General features: G+C 36.0%; 2 protein-coding genes across 10 annotated transcripts in view; both read right to left on the bottom strand.

Moving 5' to 3' along the window:
- The window catches only part of LOC138713461 (golgin subfamily A member 6-like protein 22), a 76,540-nt gene that overhangs the window by 6,492 nt on the left and 52,642 nt on the right, over positions 1–17,406 (bottom strand). For 5 of the 9 annotated variants that reach the window (XM_069845612.1, XM_069845603.1, XM_069845587.1 and 2 more), the window contains 9 exons: positions 15,657–15,731; positions 15,313–15,417; positions 9,410–9,478; positions 9,124–9,195; positions 8,780–8,845; positions 5,933–6,037; positions 5,040–5,108; positions 4,759–4,830; positions 3,354–3,419 (listed from right to left, as the gene is read on the bottom strand). In XM_069845612.1, coding sequence (XP_069701713.1) covers positions 3,354–3,419; positions 4,759–4,830; positions 5,040–5,108; positions 5,933–6,037; positions 8,780–8,845; positions 9,124–9,195; positions 9,410–9,478; positions 15,313–15,417; positions 15,657–15,731 — 699 coding nt within the window. The remainder of the gene's footprint in view (positions 1–3,353; positions 3,420–4,758; positions 4,831–5,039; positions 5,109–5,932; positions 6,038–8,779; positions 8,846–9,123; positions 9,196–9,409; positions 9,479–15,312; positions 15,418–15,656; positions 15,732–17,406) is intronic. The other 4 variants (XM_069845633.1, XM_069845623.1, XM_069845642.1 and 1 more) reach the window with 4 other exon arrangements.
- Positions 1–17,406, bottom strand: part of LOC138713749 (ankyrin repeat and death domain-containing protein 1A-like) — a 97,513-nt gene that overhangs the window by 38,033 nt on the left and 42,074 nt on the right. The window lies entirely within an intron of this gene.

The raw sequence follows: 17,406 nt of genomic DNA, 5'->3' as shown, positions 1-17,406 counted from the left end.
TTAAAAGCCAGTAAGTAGGCCTAAGTATTAAAGAAAAACTCATTCCAATATAGAGGTACTTATCAATCCTGAATGAGGCAGTAAACCAAGTGGACGACTATTCAAATACTTGGGGTGTACTGTGACTATAACATGAGATGCTGCCAGTAAGTCAAGAGGAGGATAGCAATGGCAAAGCAAGTTTTTAATAGAAAAAGAAGTATCTTCTGCAGACGTCTGGAAAAAATCTAAGGAATAGATTAATGAAGTGCTTTGTGTGGAGTTGGGCGTTTTATGACGAGGGAGAAATATGGACATTACCACAAAATCAAGAGAAACAATTAGAAACACTTGAAATGTGGGTATCGAAAAAAATGGAGTGTGTGAAATGGACAGACAGAATAACAGATGAAGTTCTTCTAACAAGACTGGGCGAAGAAAGAGTAATGCTGAAACTGATCAAAAAGAGAAAAAGAAATTGACTGGGTCACGGCTAAGAAGAAACTGGCTACTGAAGGACACACTGGAAGGAATGGTGAACGGGAGAGTTATCAGATGATTGACGACATTAAGATATAACTTTCGGATCATATGCGGAGACTAGGAGGAAGGCAGAAAAAAGGAAGGATTGCAGAACACTGGATTTGCAGTGAAAGACCTGCCCTTGGGCAGAAAACTATGAATAAATTGTGGAATACTGAAACTATACGTGCCTTTTTTCCCAGAGCACCGACCAGTTTTGGAACAAAGGAATGTAAGAATACATCGGCTTGCAAAAGATGCTAGTAAATTCTTTGTATTTAGTATTTGCAACCTTGTATTTATGATAAATAAATTTCTCGTCTATCACTGCCGTCAAAACATACGCGAGAAATCTCCTTTAACTTGTAAACGATATCACTATATCTGTGTCGAATATGAAGTCCAGACTTGAGAAGCTAATTTCTCGAAAACAGTCACTTTTGTGGCATTTATTATTTTTTACCTTATGACTAGTGAAACATTTTTGTATTGTTATATTCAACTTTGTGTTTGTGTTCCTAAGTACAACACTAGATCATATATATCCAGATTGCTCGGCCTTATACGCTTTGACGGTAACAAATTTTGTCAGGTTTACTATGCTGCCATCTAGTTGTTATATAAGAAGTCACGTCATAACAATCATTTGAATTGCATTAGCGACTGTACTGCCATCGAGTGTTGTTTCACAGCGGACAGGTGGCGATCCTGGCGGTCTTCTCTTCAAAGTCCTACCGATTTTAACATAGGGATGAGCAATCTGTGTTATATATGAGGAGCATCGTTTCAAAACGTATTAAGTCCCCCAGTGGATGAAATTAAATTTGTTACTTTCTATTCATTTATCTTTCATGCTGTGAAGTCTGATGGTTCCAGGTCGTCATATTTGTAAACTGTGAAACCAGTACTTAAAAATGATTTTGTGTAGTGTTTTGGAAAGTTCTCCGGTTTACGAGTAATCCAGTTTTTCGTCGTTCGTGTAAAAAAATTTTAAGTTGCACATAATACGTTTTGAAAAGATGCTCCTCATTATGTGATCTGAGATACAACATAAATATATGTTAATAAGGCATTGTTGTTTTATTTTATAATCCATTCCTCTGTTCTTTACGTGACCACCCAGGGTGGCTCGATCCATACTTTGGGAACAACTGGTATAGACCTGCCCTCCCTGCAAGTAATTCAGATTTTCATTAGTATTTATTTCCTCATCTAATCCACTCCAAACTAGCCACAGTCTACTGCATCCTGTCATTTCGCGTTCCTCTCATCTAATTGACTCTAAACTTATCACTTTCCTTGGTATCCTGTCACTTAAGCGTGACTTATATTTTGCTGCTTTTAACGCTACTTCCTAATTTCTTCTATCGGTACCTTGATGTTTTCCAGAATGAATATCTGCCTGGAAAATTCACTACTTCATAAACATTTACACGGTCATATCTCCTCTTTTATTTCTTAACTGTTTATAACAGAGGAATATCTTAATAACAGTTCTCACATACTTTTCTCTAGCAGGAATTGTCAACTATTTCTTTTCATCTTAAACTCCAGGGACATAAACTTTGCTTTTTAAGGAACCAGTATTGAAAGACCCAATTGCACAGGACAAGGACAACACATCATGCCACACTTGCTTCTTAGACAACGGCATATATCACCGCTCATGCCTGCAATGAAGGCAGATGTATTCACCAGTTGTTCAGAGATTCAGTCCCTGAAGTCCTGACATCCCATTTCTTTGGAAGCTGCTAGTAAAATCAACCGGCTTATCGCTTTGACTGAGCATTACTGTTGGACACGTTCAACTTGTCATTGAGTGTGTTTTAGTCAATGGGAATTCAAAATAAGACTCTAGTGAAATAAATAAGCAGCTTCATTAGAAAATATAGCCAGCAAATTGGCCGGCGAATAAGGAAGCTTGTTCAAAGCAAATACAAGCAGCGCCATATAAATCACACTTCAGCTAGCCCCTCACCTAACCCACTCAAACCTTCTCACTGTCCTCGGCCTCCTGTCACCTAGCTATCGCCGTTTTAGTCTTTCAGATATTGCCAGTTATATTACTGTCACTACAATATATGCAATGGAGTACCAATATTTATCATTCAATTAAGTGCCAAGAATTTACTCTGCCCAGTTTTCTGTTAAGTAATTGCACAATCGCCGTTGATAGTAAGTATGAAATTCTATGTATACAAGAAGTCAATAATTTATTGTAAGTCATGATGAACCGCTTATTAATTTTCGAAGCAACGGGTAGGCTGTAATTTGTAACTATATTTCCAAATTTTATTCATCACACATTCCAGATGAAGTTGTCAGAGTGAGAGCCCGGTTCTCCGACGTGAGTATTAGACTATTTATTCGCTTTACTCTAAAATTCTAAATTATTTTCACGACAACATACAGGAACCTTATACCTACAATCTGTGCGTTTTCAAAGATCCTGTAGCAGTAGTTGTAGCAAGTCATAGCCTACCTTCGAACAATTTACTTCTCTCCTTCTATTACATCCAAGTCGCACGAGTAAAGAACAATATTCGTGCCGACTTAACATTCTTCAGAGATGTGTTGTTTGCACTTCTTCCAATGCTGGTGAAATTCATTAAATCTGCAAACATTCTGCTACAACTGCTATGAGCAAGGACCAGCACTCTTGTTCCTTTTAGCTTTCCCCCCTCATTTTCTTCCTCATTGATTCACAGGGTTCACAGGGAAAACTACTACAACGACGATTATGGAAATAATGATCAGAAAATGAAGATGAAGTTCATCTACTCAGCACAAAAATCTATGCTTATAGTGAAACCCTCTCCCAACTGTAACCATGGTAACAGCTCATCACTTACCGCTTCCTGCTGGAGTCGCTTCTCTTCCAGTTCATCTCTGAGATTTACCAGATCTTCCTCTATACACTGTAATGAAAACGAACTGATTCAGTAGAAGCGAATTTGCATTGCCTGGATGCTTAAGTAGTAAATGGAATCTAGGAAACAATGATGACTACGATACAGATGCTGATGGTGATATCGATAATAATGATGATATATTAGCCTATATATCAGATAAATTCCTTAGAAAGAATCCAGTATAGGGCAGCTAAATTTGTTAAAGTTAAAAGAGAAGATGGGAACGATACGATAAAATAACTTAAATGGGAAACTTTGGAAAACAGACGTAGGAAAACTAGAATAACATCATTGTATAGAGCACATCTAGGTCAGAAAGCATGGGTAGACATAACGGCTCGGTTAGAAAAGCCAACGTACTATGGTAGGAACGATCATGATTTTAAAATCAAATGTAGGAAACAGAAAACGGATGTAGGTAAATTCTCATTTTTAAATAGAACTATAAATGATTGGAATGACCTACCTGCAGCGGTCTTTGAGGGCTGTCCTTCCTTAAGGAGATTCAAGAATAATTTAAAGAGTTGTGTATAAAGTGAAAATTAAAATTAAGGTGACATTCAACATTCAATTTTTTAAGGTGACATGTATTTATCTAGCCTGACGAGTTTACTTCCTTGGTTTGAATTGTAAATTATTTAAAAATAGCGTGTAAAAGGGCCTTAGACTGGAAATGTTTAGTTTAAATGTAGTTCTGTTTATAAGTATGCATAAGAATCCAATTATTTGACTTATTTGAACTGTTGTATCAGTGAAGCGAGGTGAGTCAGTGAAGTTATGGTTTTACAGTGCAGTGAACAGTTCCGATCAGTGATAATTTATAGCGTCAATGAAATGTGTTCTATAGTGTCAATGAAATGTGTTACAGAGTGTCAGTGAAATGTGTGCTAAAGTGTCAGTGAAATGCGTCATAGTGTCACTACAGGGAATGAGATGAGAGTAAAGTGAAAGACTATTGAAACTTATGTAGGACCTATACATAATTATGTAGGTTGTGTTGTAAAATTAGGTGTTTTATTTTATGTTTTATTATTATTGTGTTAAATTGTATTGTGTATTCTTATTGTATTGTGTATAAAATTGTATATGTGTTGTAAATTGTATTATGTATTGTAAATTTTATTGTGTATTGCTTATCATTTTAACTGTGTATTGTTAATATTGTATATACCACTGCCACCGGGTTCTTGCCCACTTGCAGTGTAAATAAATACATACATACATTTAAAAAAGAGCACCTCTATCATATATTACCAATGCAATAGAACTAAGATTGTACTTAACTATGTAATTTAATTACTAACTGGATCTCAAGGAATCCCTCTGAAAAACGTTCATCACTTACTATTTTGCATTGCAGCCTGTACTCGTACTCTATCAAATCATTTTCCAGTCTTTCCATCTTTCTGTCTTTATACTGTAACAAGAAAATTATTTCAGCGGAAGCTCAGCGTGGTGATAGATTGAGTAGAAGTACAAGATTTCATGAAGGCAAAGTGACAAATATCATAATGATGATTATGCAAAGTTAAAAGCACCAAAACTACAACCACAAGTAGACATTGAATGAAAAGAGCTCAGGATTGCCTCTGACAAGTGTAGCCATGGTAACAGCTCATCACTTACTGCTTCCTCCTGGAGCCACGACTTTTTCTCCTCCTCGTGTTCCTGTCTCAGCTGCTTCATTTTTTCGTTCTGTAAGTGTAACAAAGGCGGGTTCAGACTGGCTTTCAGTGAGATAGATTCCAGTTTGACAGAAAGAAGTTTCCAATAAAATCTAGGGCAGAATAACACAATAAAACACTGCAGGTAAAACTATTATAAAAATGCTTATATAAATGTACCAGTAGCGATAAACATAGACTAGTGATGACAGTTGTAGAAACAGTAGCGATATATGTAGAGTAAAGTCACAAGTAGTAAGAGTAGTGATAACTGCAGTCATGTTGATAGCAGTAACAGTAGCAAAAACTACAGTAATATCAGCAGTTGTAAGGAACTTAACATCGGTGATAATTACAGCAATATCAGTAGCAGTAACAGTAGCGATAACTACAGTAGTATCAGTAATAACAGATCGGATAACTACTGTAGTATCAGTAGTAGTAATAGAACGGACAAGTACAGTATTGTCAGTAGTAGTAACAGTAGCTGTAACTACAGTAGTATCAGTGGTAGTAATGGAATGTATAACTACAGTAATATCAGTACTAGTATCAGTAGCGATAACAACAGTAATATCAGCAGTAACAGTAGCGATAACTGCAGTAGTATCAACAGTAGTAATAGAACGGATCACTACAGTAATGTCAGTAGTAACAGTAGCAGTAGTAGCAGTAGTAAACTTAGTAGTAGTAGTAGTAGTAGTAGTAGTAGCAGTAGTAGTAGTGTGAAAATTTAAATTAATTTTGTTCTCCAGCTGCAGCTGGTTGCAATCTGAGCTGTGACAGTTTGTGTTTTTTCATTACTGAACATGATCTAGTAAGTTAACTGTAACCATGGCAACAGCTGACACTTACAGCATCTCTCTGGCGCTCTGCTAGCAGTTTCTCTGCCATATCCTTCAATTCCTTGTCCTTTGCTTCAACTTCTGTTCTCAGTAATCCAAGTTCTTCCTCTTTACTCTGTAATTAAGAACAAATCTGGTACAGAGGAAACTCAAGCAGATGTGATATCTTGACTAGAAACATGACTACCATGATGATGATGATGACGATGATGATGATGGTTATTATTATTATTATTATTATTATTATTATTATTATTATTATTATTATTATTATTATCTTCTATCCAGTTTTCATTAAGCGTATTGGTCACATCCGACCTCAAGCATTTTGCTTTTTCGGGTGAGACCCAGTTACATTGTATTTACAGAATAATGTGTAATACATAGGCTGACTACGAGATTGGTAATACATTTCAAATTTTGAAGAATATTCATATACGAGTATTACAATAGTATTGTAAAATCTTTGTTATTGTATGGAATTTTTGCTTGTAATAAAAAACTTTTTATAAAAAAAATAGAGGCTTCCAATGAGACATCTCATTCTGCCTATTCTAAGATGTTAAAAGAAATTTATGATTAGTTCTAAAACAAACTGCCATCTCCCGGAACATCTGGATTTTCATAATGAACTCAAAAGAAATGGGTCATAGATCAACTACCATAGCCTACCAAAATACAGGGTGATTCACGAGGATTTACCGTCACTTACGGAGCTTATTTCCGAAGACATTCTGAGCAAAAAGTGATATAAAATTTGTGCTAATCTCAATATTTTCAAAGTTACACTAATTCGAAGTTGTTCGTAATATATATATATATATTAGTTTTAAGGGTAAAGAATAATACAAACAGAGATTGAAGTATTCAGAAGTATCATTTCTTTAATTGGCTAGTGTTATGAAGCTAAAAATGTGTTGTCAGATGCTTTGTACAGATTTTGTTTTTCAATGTTTAACCAAAAATAACATCATTCTTATCCATTTATCACAAAAATTGCTACAAATCATACGACTTTAGGAACTTGATTCTTTACAGTTTACTTATGCATCTTAATGTACACTGTATGAATTGTTGTGATAAATTCATAAGAAAATGTAATTTAGTAATTAAAAATCGAAAAAAAAATTCTGTACGAAGCAACTATGGAATTCACAACACATTTTTAGCTTCAGAATACTAGCTAATTAAAGAAATGATACTCCTGAATAGTTCATTCTTTATCCGTAAAAATCGTTTATCCTTAAAACTCAAGAATAATGATATTTTATAAAAAAAAAAGCTTCAAGTTACTGCAATTCTGAAAATATTCAGATTAGAACAAAGGTTTATATAACTTTTTTTGCTCAGAATGTCTTCGGAAATGAGCTCCGTAAGGGACGGTAAATCCTCGTGAATCACCCTGTATAATCCGATGTTTGGGCCATGGACCAAATACCCTCCCAGTACGTAATTCCGATTTGCATGGTAAACTCTAAAATAAATGGGCCATAGATCATCTAAAATAAAGGTTCCCAAACTTTTAGGAAGCGCGACCCATTCTTGGGTAAGATTTTGTTTGTGATTCCCTATTACCGTACCGATATTTAACCCCATCGAAAAGTAAATGCAAAAAAATGACAATTTTACTCAAAACCAGACGACATCACCCAACTTCCAATGTACCGGTACCTTCAAGACAAGAAATCGGAATATGCAATCCTATATACCAATTCCCTTTGGTTTCCTACACTGGCCTTCCTTGCTGATGGTCTACATCTTTCAAACACTCAAACACATTGAATATCAGTAGTTTGCAAAGCCAATATGTACACTAAACATAATAACAGCCACGTCAATAGACTTTTCTTTAAGTGCCTCCAGCTGATTGCAGGTTTCTCACCTTTAGTAAAGTTTAAGATAATGTCTTACTGTATTAAATCTACAAAAATAAATAGTGCATTTTTGTTATTAATATTATATTCTTAACTGTATTACTATTATTATTATTATTATTATTATTATTATTATTATTATTATTATTATTATTATTATCATCATCATCATCACAGATATAAACTCAGCATGTCAAAAATGTACAGAAGTGTGTGGGGATAATTGACGAATTTCCTCTGGCCATTTCTTCGCTAAGTAACTGGACAATCTACGTTCATAGTAAGTAGTTATAGTCCTACTTCAATTTATATGTACAAAGGAAATCAATAATTTTAAGTCATGATAAACTGCTTATCAATTTTGGAAGCAACGGCTAGGCTGTAATTTATAATTATGTTTCCAAATTTTGTTCATCGCAAATTCCAGATGAAGTTGTCAGAGTGAGAACCTGGTTCTTCGACCTCAGTATCAGAATATTCATTCGCTTGACTCTAAAATTCTAAATTATTTTCAAGACAACATACTGGAAACTAATACCTACAATCTGTGCGTTTTAAAAAATCCTGTAGCAGTAGTTGTAGCAAGTCATTACCTACTTTCGGACAATTTACTTCTCTCCTATTTCACCCAACCCGCAGGAATAAAGAACAACATTCGTGCCGACTTAACATTCTTCAGAGATGTGTTGTTTGCACTTCTTCCGTTGCTGGTGAAATTCATTAAATCTCCAAACATTCTGCTACAACTGCTATGAGCAAGGACCAGTACCCTTGTTCCTTTTAGATTTCTCCCCCTCATGTTCTTCCTCATTGGTTCACAGGGCTCACAGGGAAAACTACTACAACGACGATTATGGAAATAATGATCAGAAAATGAAGACGGAGTTCATAAACTCCGCACATAAAACTATACGTGCAATGACTAAATGGAATCAACAGAAACCCTCTCCTAACTGTAAGCATAGTAACAGTTCATCACTTACCACTTTCTGCTGGCGCAGCTTCTCTTCCAGTTCATCTATTAGATTTGCCAGATCTTCCTCTATACACTGTAATCAATACGAACTGATTCAGAGGAAGCGAAGTTACATTGCCTGGATGCTTAAGTAGTAAATGGAAACCTGGAAACAATGATGACTACGATACAGATGGTGATGGTGATATTGATAATAATGATGATATATTAGCCTATATTTAAAAAAGCACCTCTATCACACATTACTATGCAATAGAACTAATATTGTACTCAACTATGTAATTTAATTACTTACTGGATCTCAAGGAATGGCTCTTTTAAACGTAACTATGGCAACAGTTCAAAACTTACTACTTTCTGTTGCAGCCGGTACTCGCACTCTATCAAATCCTCCTTGACGATTTCCAGCTTTCTTTCCATAAACTGTAACAAAAACAAACTGCTTCAGCGGAAGCTCTGCGTGGTGATAGTTTGAGTAGTAGCACAAGATTTCATGAAGGCAAAATGACTAGCATCGTAATGATGATGATTATGCAATGTTAAAACCACCAAAACTACAATCACAGGTAGACATTGAATGAAAAGAGCTCAGGAATGCCTCTGATAAGTGTAACCATGGTAACAGCTCGTCACTTACTGCTTCCTCCTTGAGCCACGACTTTTTCTCCTCCTCGTGTTGCAGTCTCAGCTGCTTCATTTTTTCGTTCTGTAAGTGTAACAGAGACAGGTTCAGACTAGCTTTCAGTGAGATAGATTCCAGTTTGACAGAAAGAAGTTCCCAATAAAAAAAATAGGGTAGGATCGTGGTGGGAATATAATGGTGTAGCAGACGGTTGACTCAAACTCGTTTTCTACTGCGCATGTCGTCACTTGGGAAGCAGCGGCGGCGCGCTAATTCGCACCGCAGTGCTCGAGGAACAAAACAAACAGCTGTTGTGTGTACGTGCACGGTGTTAATTCTTTGTTTATATATATTATATTGAATGTTATTCTTGTATCAGTAGTGCTATTAATGTCACACATGCTATTAGTATGCCTGGATGTGCAATATCTGGTTGTTGGAGTTACAATCGAAAAACAAAAGGAACTGACGTAAAAGATTATAGGTTTCCGAAGAATGAAGACTTGGCAAGACAATGGTTGCATGCTTGTAGAAGGGAGGATGAAGTCAATTTACAGCACGATGAGTTTTCTCGCAACTCATTTGCGAAATATATTTTCATGTTAAACTTATTGTTTGACTTATTCCATAGACTGCTTTGAGGGAAAAGAAAGGGGGAAAAAATCTTAAGACTTAATGTTGTTTGAGCTCGAATATGTTCACTTCATTTTGAGAAGTGAAGTTACGAAGTAGCAGAAACTCCTAAATTAAGAACCAAAAAGCAGTCGTAATCTGAAAGTAGACGCTGTACCCACAATAGCTCTGGCGCAGTCTTGCTTGAAACAAAAATCAACAGATCATCTGAGATTGGACAGATGTGAAAAACGGAGAAGGAGAAAAGAAATTCATGACATCATTGCCAAATAGTTCATGCACTCTTCAGGCCACTTCCAAAACCAATTCAAACGAACATGTATAAAAGGATAGTGCATTAGACCTAAATAACGAAACGTGAGTAATTACAGCATTATAATAAGTATTAACTAGTATGTTCCTGTGTATAATATTGTTAAAATTTTTCATATATGAGTCGCTCCGCAGAAGGGAATAATTTTCTCATAGTTCTTCAAAACTTTCTAAGCTAAAAGGACTTAATTACATGTCTCATAAAGTGTTAAAGCTGTGGTATCTTTTAACAACTTTCAGACAGAAAAGGCTTCAGTAAATGGAAGGATTCAATTGTCTCGAATGTCAATAGAGGAGCAAAAAAGGCGTCAATCAATGGGCATAAAATGATTATTTTCTCGCTTAACCCTAGCATTATCACGGTTGAGAAAAAATTGTCCAACCTTTTTATTTTCTAATTTTTTTTAATTAATGAAATCTGACAGCTTTCACCTTTACTCTATTTGTCTCTAACATGATAAAGTATGCACATATGTGTAATGTTTTAGATTTCAAATATACCAGACTAATAATTTGAAGTATTTGTTAGTGGACAGATTTTACCCACCCTTGGCGTTTCATATGACCTACACTTTTAAACATTTTCTAGTTTGAATTCTGTGATTTTTGTCCATTGTTGTAACTGTTTGTAATGCCGTTAAAGTCGTTTACTGTTTCAATTCTCCACTTTACCATTTACTTGCAGTGTAGAAACTTGAGTTGGTAAATTTGTTCTTTATTTATTGGTGTTTATTCAAATCTAGTTGTATTCAGGGATACAGAACATAGACATGACTTGTTTTGTGGATAATAGCAGCCTTAATGTTTTGGGCGAAAGTGATATTATAGTGCTATTGGAAACTGATTTACCGGCGGAGTTGAAGAAAGAAAATGGTAGTGAGGAAGATAATACAGAAGTGTTGTGAGGGTGAATCAAGGTCTATTTCAAGTACTAGCTCCTAACAAGAAAGCCGTTCACATTACGAAAATTAATGTCAGATGTGTAAATTGTGGACTTAATTGTGTAAAAAATATTCAGATATTAAAATTGTGTGCAGGAGCATTTTACTAAAAGAAATATGCAGAATCACTGGAATGAAAAACTGATGTGTGTTTTTTTTTTTAAGTAATGTAAAAATGTTGACGATAAAACTTTATTGAACGTATTTGAGGAGCTCGGAATCAAAACGCGTTAAGTCCACATTTTATCGAAAATGCGTTTTATTTTCGAATTTGCCTTCTTTTAGGGACACTTCATCATGCTACATTTGACATTTGTTGCAATTCACATTTTCAGCCTCTTTAAAGCCAGCCTGAAATCGAAGGTCTGATTCAGAACGTATTCTGTCCATCACCCTGAATGGATCAAACCGAGTTGAGTCCATGAACTTAAGATATCTTCTAACGAAAGCAGTACACCAGAATGAACGTAATTAATTCGACACCTGCCTTTAACATATGTTCATTATTGACTCTTTTCTAAACTTGGCTTGTTGCTACCTTTAAGTTCATGCAGTAAGATTTAAAAGGACGGGTTTATTGCCTGGAATCTCTATTTAAATCTCCACGCGCAGACAGTGAATTGGTGGTGTGCGGTAAGTGGCATTTAAAGGCAGGTGGAGGTCGTTTGCAATAAACATGGGTCTTTTACTACAAATTGTGATATTATACTCTTAATTTGGTAACAGTTTGAACAGTATGTTAAGTTTCGAAAGACTCCAGTACAAAACATTGTTTGCACTCCCATGTTGTTTCGCTTCTTTCTTGTGAGATTTACAAACTTTGCTTCTTTTTCTGTGGGTGGTAGGTATATGACGGGAGGGGGGAAGAAATAAGCCCAACAGTTTGCTTGTAATATTGTCGTCGTAACTCCAGCATCCGCTCCCCTTTCACTAACACTTCAGTTAGGCAAGGTTAACCTCTATAAAATGCCTGCTTCCAGGTCAAGTCGAAGATTTGTATAGATCCTTTCATTCCTGGGTTTGCTTCCCTTCACGGTCTTACATGCAATTACATAGACATTGAAAAGCTGAAAAGTACCATAAACATTATATTGAAGAAACATTTCTGTAGTTTTTTTTACGTATTTTCCCATAATGGAGAAGGGATATAAGACTTCATTCTGACGCTGACCTGACAGTCAACCCACAACATAATGTTATTGTACTCTATTACGTCCTTCAGTTTCACCACTGTTTATTCCCCTTCATTGTTACCCTTTTTTCCTTTATGCTCACCATGTGAATGTTGTGCTTCGTAGACAGACCTTTTCTGTCATGTCACTTTACTGCCAATAACTCTTACAAGACCCCGATTCTGATTGCCTTTATTAAACTTTGTTCATTCCACTTGGAATGCAGGACAGAACTTCAATGCACTTTTATTCAAACAGTTAGAATTCTGGAAAACCTTTCGCGTATATTTAGAGGAAAATAACTCCTCTTCTTCACGAAAGATCGTTTTACAACATACAACAACCCTCTAAATAGACAGCTTGAAAAAACTGCATTTGACAGCTTGAATGAAAACTGTCAATAAAAGTCGCAGGGTCACAAAGACGTCATGTCTAGACGGCTATGCTTTGGGAGAGCATCACGTTCCTGACAAGACGTTAGTAGGGAAGGGATTAGTTAATACAGCTTCTTGGTATTTATAATCAATTAACCTACCCCACTTCCAAAACCTTACGGAGCTGAGCTGAGCTGAGCTAAGCTAGCAAGCTGCGAGAGAGTCTGCAATGCTTCCCGCGTGACGTCATCACGTAGTAGGAGAACGGACGAGGCTGCGCACTGCTTCACCATTATATTCCCACCACGGGTAGAATAACACAATAAAAGAACTGCAAGTAAACCAATTATGTACCAGTAGTGATAAACATAGACTAGTGATGACAGTTGTAGAAACAGTACCGACATATAAAGTAATGTCACTAGTAGTGATAACTGCAGTCATGTTGATAGCAGTAACAGTAGCAAAAACTATAGTAATATCAGTAATAGTAATAGTAAGGATAACGGCAGTATTGTCAGTAACAGTAAAAAGCGATAGCTACAATAATATCAGCAGTAGTAATAATAGCGATAACTACAGAAATATTAGTAGCAGTAACAGTAGCGATAACTACAGTAGTATCAGCAGTAATAGTAATATCGATAATTACAGAAATGTTAGGAGCAGTAACAGTAGCGATAACTACAGTAGTATCAGCAGTAATAGTAATATCGATAATTACAGAAATGTTAGGAGCAGTAACAGTAGCGATAACTACAGTAGTATCAGCAGTAATAGTAATATCGATAACTACAGAAATGTTAGGAGCAGTAACAGTAGCGATAACTACAGTAGTATCAGCAGTAATAGTAATATCGATAATTACAGAAATGTTAGGAGCAGTAACAGTAGCGATAACTACAGTAGTATCAGCAGTAATAGTAATATCGATAACTACAGAAATGTTAGGAGCAGTAACAGTAGCGATAACTACAGTAGTATCAGCAGTAATAGTAATATCGATAATTACAGAAATGTTAGGAGCAGTAACAGTAGCGATAACTACAGTAGTATCAGCAGTAATAGTAATATCGATAATTACAGAAATGTTAGGAGCAGTAACAGTAGCGATAACTACAGTAGTATCAGCAGTAATAGTAATATCGATAATTACAGAAATGTTAGGAACAGTAACAGTAGCGATAACTACAGTAGTATCAGCAGTAACAGTAGCGATAACTACAGTAGTATCAGCAGTAACAGTAGCGATAACTACAGTAGTATCAGCAGTAATAGTAATATCGATAACTACAGAAATGTTAGGAGCAGTAACAGTAGCGATAATTACAGTAGTATCAGCAGTAATAGTAATATCGATAATTACAGAAATGTTAGGAGCAGTAACAGTAGCGATAACTACAGTAGTATCAGCAGTAATAGTAATATCGATAATTACAGAAATGTTAGGAGCAGTAACAGTAGCGATAACTACAGTAGTATCAGCAGTAATAGTAATATCGATAATTACAGAAATGTTAGGAGCAGTAACAGTAGCGATAACTACAGTAGTATCAGCAGTAATAGTAATATCGATAATTACAGAAATGTTAGGAGCAGTAACAGTAGCGATAACTACAGAAGTATCAGCAGTAATAGTAATATCGATAATTACAGAAATGTTAGGAGCAGTAACAGTAGCGATAACTGCAGTAGTATCAGCAGTAATAGTAATATCGATAACTACAGAAATGTTAGGAGCAGTAACAGTAGCGATAACTGCAGTAATGTTAGTAGGAAGATAGGAAAGAGTGGAGAAGCTGAGTTTGCAGTGAAAGACCTGCTCTTGGCCAGAACACTGTGAATAAATGAATTATCAACAAGTATAATAAAATAAATAATTGATTAAATGGCGATCTTACTCGTGTCAATTATGTAAGCATGTGCGGCTTACATAATTAACACGAGTAAGATCGCCATTTCATCAATTACTTATTTAAATTCAAGTGTTAAAAGTAGTGTACGAAATATTCAGCATGGATATAATAAAATAAGTATGTCAGCATTTTTACATACGTAATCAATGGGATGCGTACTCCTTGAGACAATCCCGCATACTCCTAGGGATACGCGTAGTATAGATTGTATACACGGCTCTACCTAAAGGTGAAGCTAGCCGATTGCGGGGAAGTTGCTTCGTGTGCTATATCTAAGTAGGTGAACACTGATTATCTACTAATTCGACGGAGCAGTGTAGCAGTGGTAGTAACAGTGACAGTAATAGTGGTAGTAGTAGTATTATAAACATTGTTATTTGTGGCAGCAGTAGCAGTAGCAGTAGCAGTAGCAGTAGTAGTAATAGTAGTAGTACTAGTAGTGTGAAAACTGAAATCAATTTTGTTCTCCAGCTGCAGCTGGTCGCATCTGAGTTGTGACAGTTTGTGTTTTTTCGTTACTGATAATCATCTAGTAAGTTAACCGTAACCATGGCAACAGCTGACACTTACAGCATCCCTCTGGCGCTCTGCAAGCAGTTCCTCTGCCATATTCTTCAATTCCTTGTCCTTTCCTTCAACTTCTGTTCTCAGTAATCCAAGTTCTTCCTCTTTACTCTATAATTAAGAACAAATCTGGTTCAGAGGGAACTTACTGTAGGTGGATGTGTGATAACTTGACTAGAAACATGACTACCATGATGATGATGATGATGATGATGAAGATGGTTATTATTATTATTATTATCATTACTTTATATGGGGCTATACTGAATAAATAAATAGACTATGCAGTGACTGAATGGATCTTGTAAACTCCCTCGTAACTGTAACCATGGTAACACCTCATCACTTACTTCTTCCAGCTGGCGCTTCATCTCCCGCTCAGCTTCCAGTTCTTTTCTCAGCTTCCCCAGCTGATCCTGGTAACTCTGTAATATAAACAATTCTGGATCAGTTAGGTGACGTTGACTTGAAACAGCGGGTTTCATGAAGTAAATAAACTGATTGCCCGGTATATGGAACATCATCCGGCACATGGCGGAAACATAGTAAAGGTTGGGACTGCGCATACTGTAGCGATAGCGGCCGAGGCGTGTGACGTCATCTTTACTGCAGACAGCGATCGCAGCTCATTGCGTTGAGTACATTTTCTTTAATAAGCCTAACTAGACATTAATTACAATACATAATTTGAACTGATTGTTGCCAATGTTATTCATATCCTTTTCATTGTGCGTTTAAGTTCATGTACTCTTTAAAAGAGTTATGAATAAAATTTAAAAAACATATAAAAATTAACAGTAATAGCTTAAAAGTCGCTCCCTCAAAATCTGCCGTCCTAGGCAGCTGCTTAGTCTGCCGAGGCCTAAATACGCCCCTGATTGCATGTAGGCTACTGTATACCTATTAACTTTCTTTCACTTCAGCGCAACAGGAGCATCCAGCACTAATGTAACAATGGAAAATCGCGGAGCCACTGAGTCTACTGTCACAGAGGAATGCCAAATACTAAGAATTAGAAGAGAAGAATTACTCCCTAGAAACGAGGATTAAGGAATTGACAGCTGCCAACAGGAAACATGAAGAAGACAAAAGAAAATTACATGAGGATTTAATTTCATTGAAAAACATTAGACAAACAGAAGTTAAATCTAAAGTGGCTGAAATTTTGAAACCATTTTTCACTATTGGGCAAATTGATGCTCTTTTGAATAAAAAAAAAAACGTAGGGTGAAATGGTCTGTAGAAGATTACGGTACTGCAATAACACTTCGAAACCTAAGTCGAAAAACATGCCGATACTTAAGAACAAAATTAAATTACCCGTTACCTGATTTGTCAACTCTGAGAAAATGGGCAGTAAAACAATTATCGCTCGAGGAAGGGGTACTTCATGATGTCTTAAAATTAATGAAGGCGAGAGCTACAAATATGTCGGAGTTAGATCGTGTAACAGTATTAGCATTTGATGAAATGTATTTAAATGAGGAGGTTTCTTTTGACAGTAGGGAAGAACAAATAATTGGACCTCATAAGGCAATGCAGGTTGTTTTGACACGTGGTTTGTTTGCAAGGTGGAAGCAGCCCGTATATTATAAATATGATCAGACAATGACAAAAGAAATCCTAACAGACATAATTTGCCAGCTAGAAGGCAGTGGTTTTCAAGTTGTGGCCACAGTTAGCGATTTAGGTGGAAGTAACAGAAAATTGTGGCGTGATTTGAAAATTTCTACCAAACTAAATTGCAGTTTTCCTAATCCAAATTATTCAACTCGAGAAATATTTGTTTTTTTTTTTCAGACGCTCACATTTATTGAAATTACACAGGAATCACTTTCTAGATCATGGTTTCAACTTGAACGGATTGAACATTTCATCAGAACCAATTCATGAACTTTTACGTGCATCCTCGTCCTCTGATACAAAATTAGCTTACAAGTTAACTCCGTTACACTTAAGTGTCCGTGGTACCCAAAGACAAAAAGTTAGTTTGGCAACACAATTATTTTCCAACAGAGTTGGTATGGTGAAAACGAGCTGTTGAGATCAAATGAATGGAAAGAAACTTCAAAGGCAATAAAATTAAATAATGATTGGTTT

This window comes from Periplaneta americana, chromosome 2 (assembly GCF_040183065.1).
Source record: "Periplaneta americana isolate PAMFEO1 chromosome 2, P.americana_PAMFEO1_priV1, whole genome shotgun sequence".
Taxonomy (NCBI): Eukaryota; Metazoa; Arthropoda; class Insecta; order Blattodea; family Blattidae; genus Periplaneta; species Periplaneta americana.
This window is presented reverse-complemented; position numbering and strand designations above follow the sequence as displayed.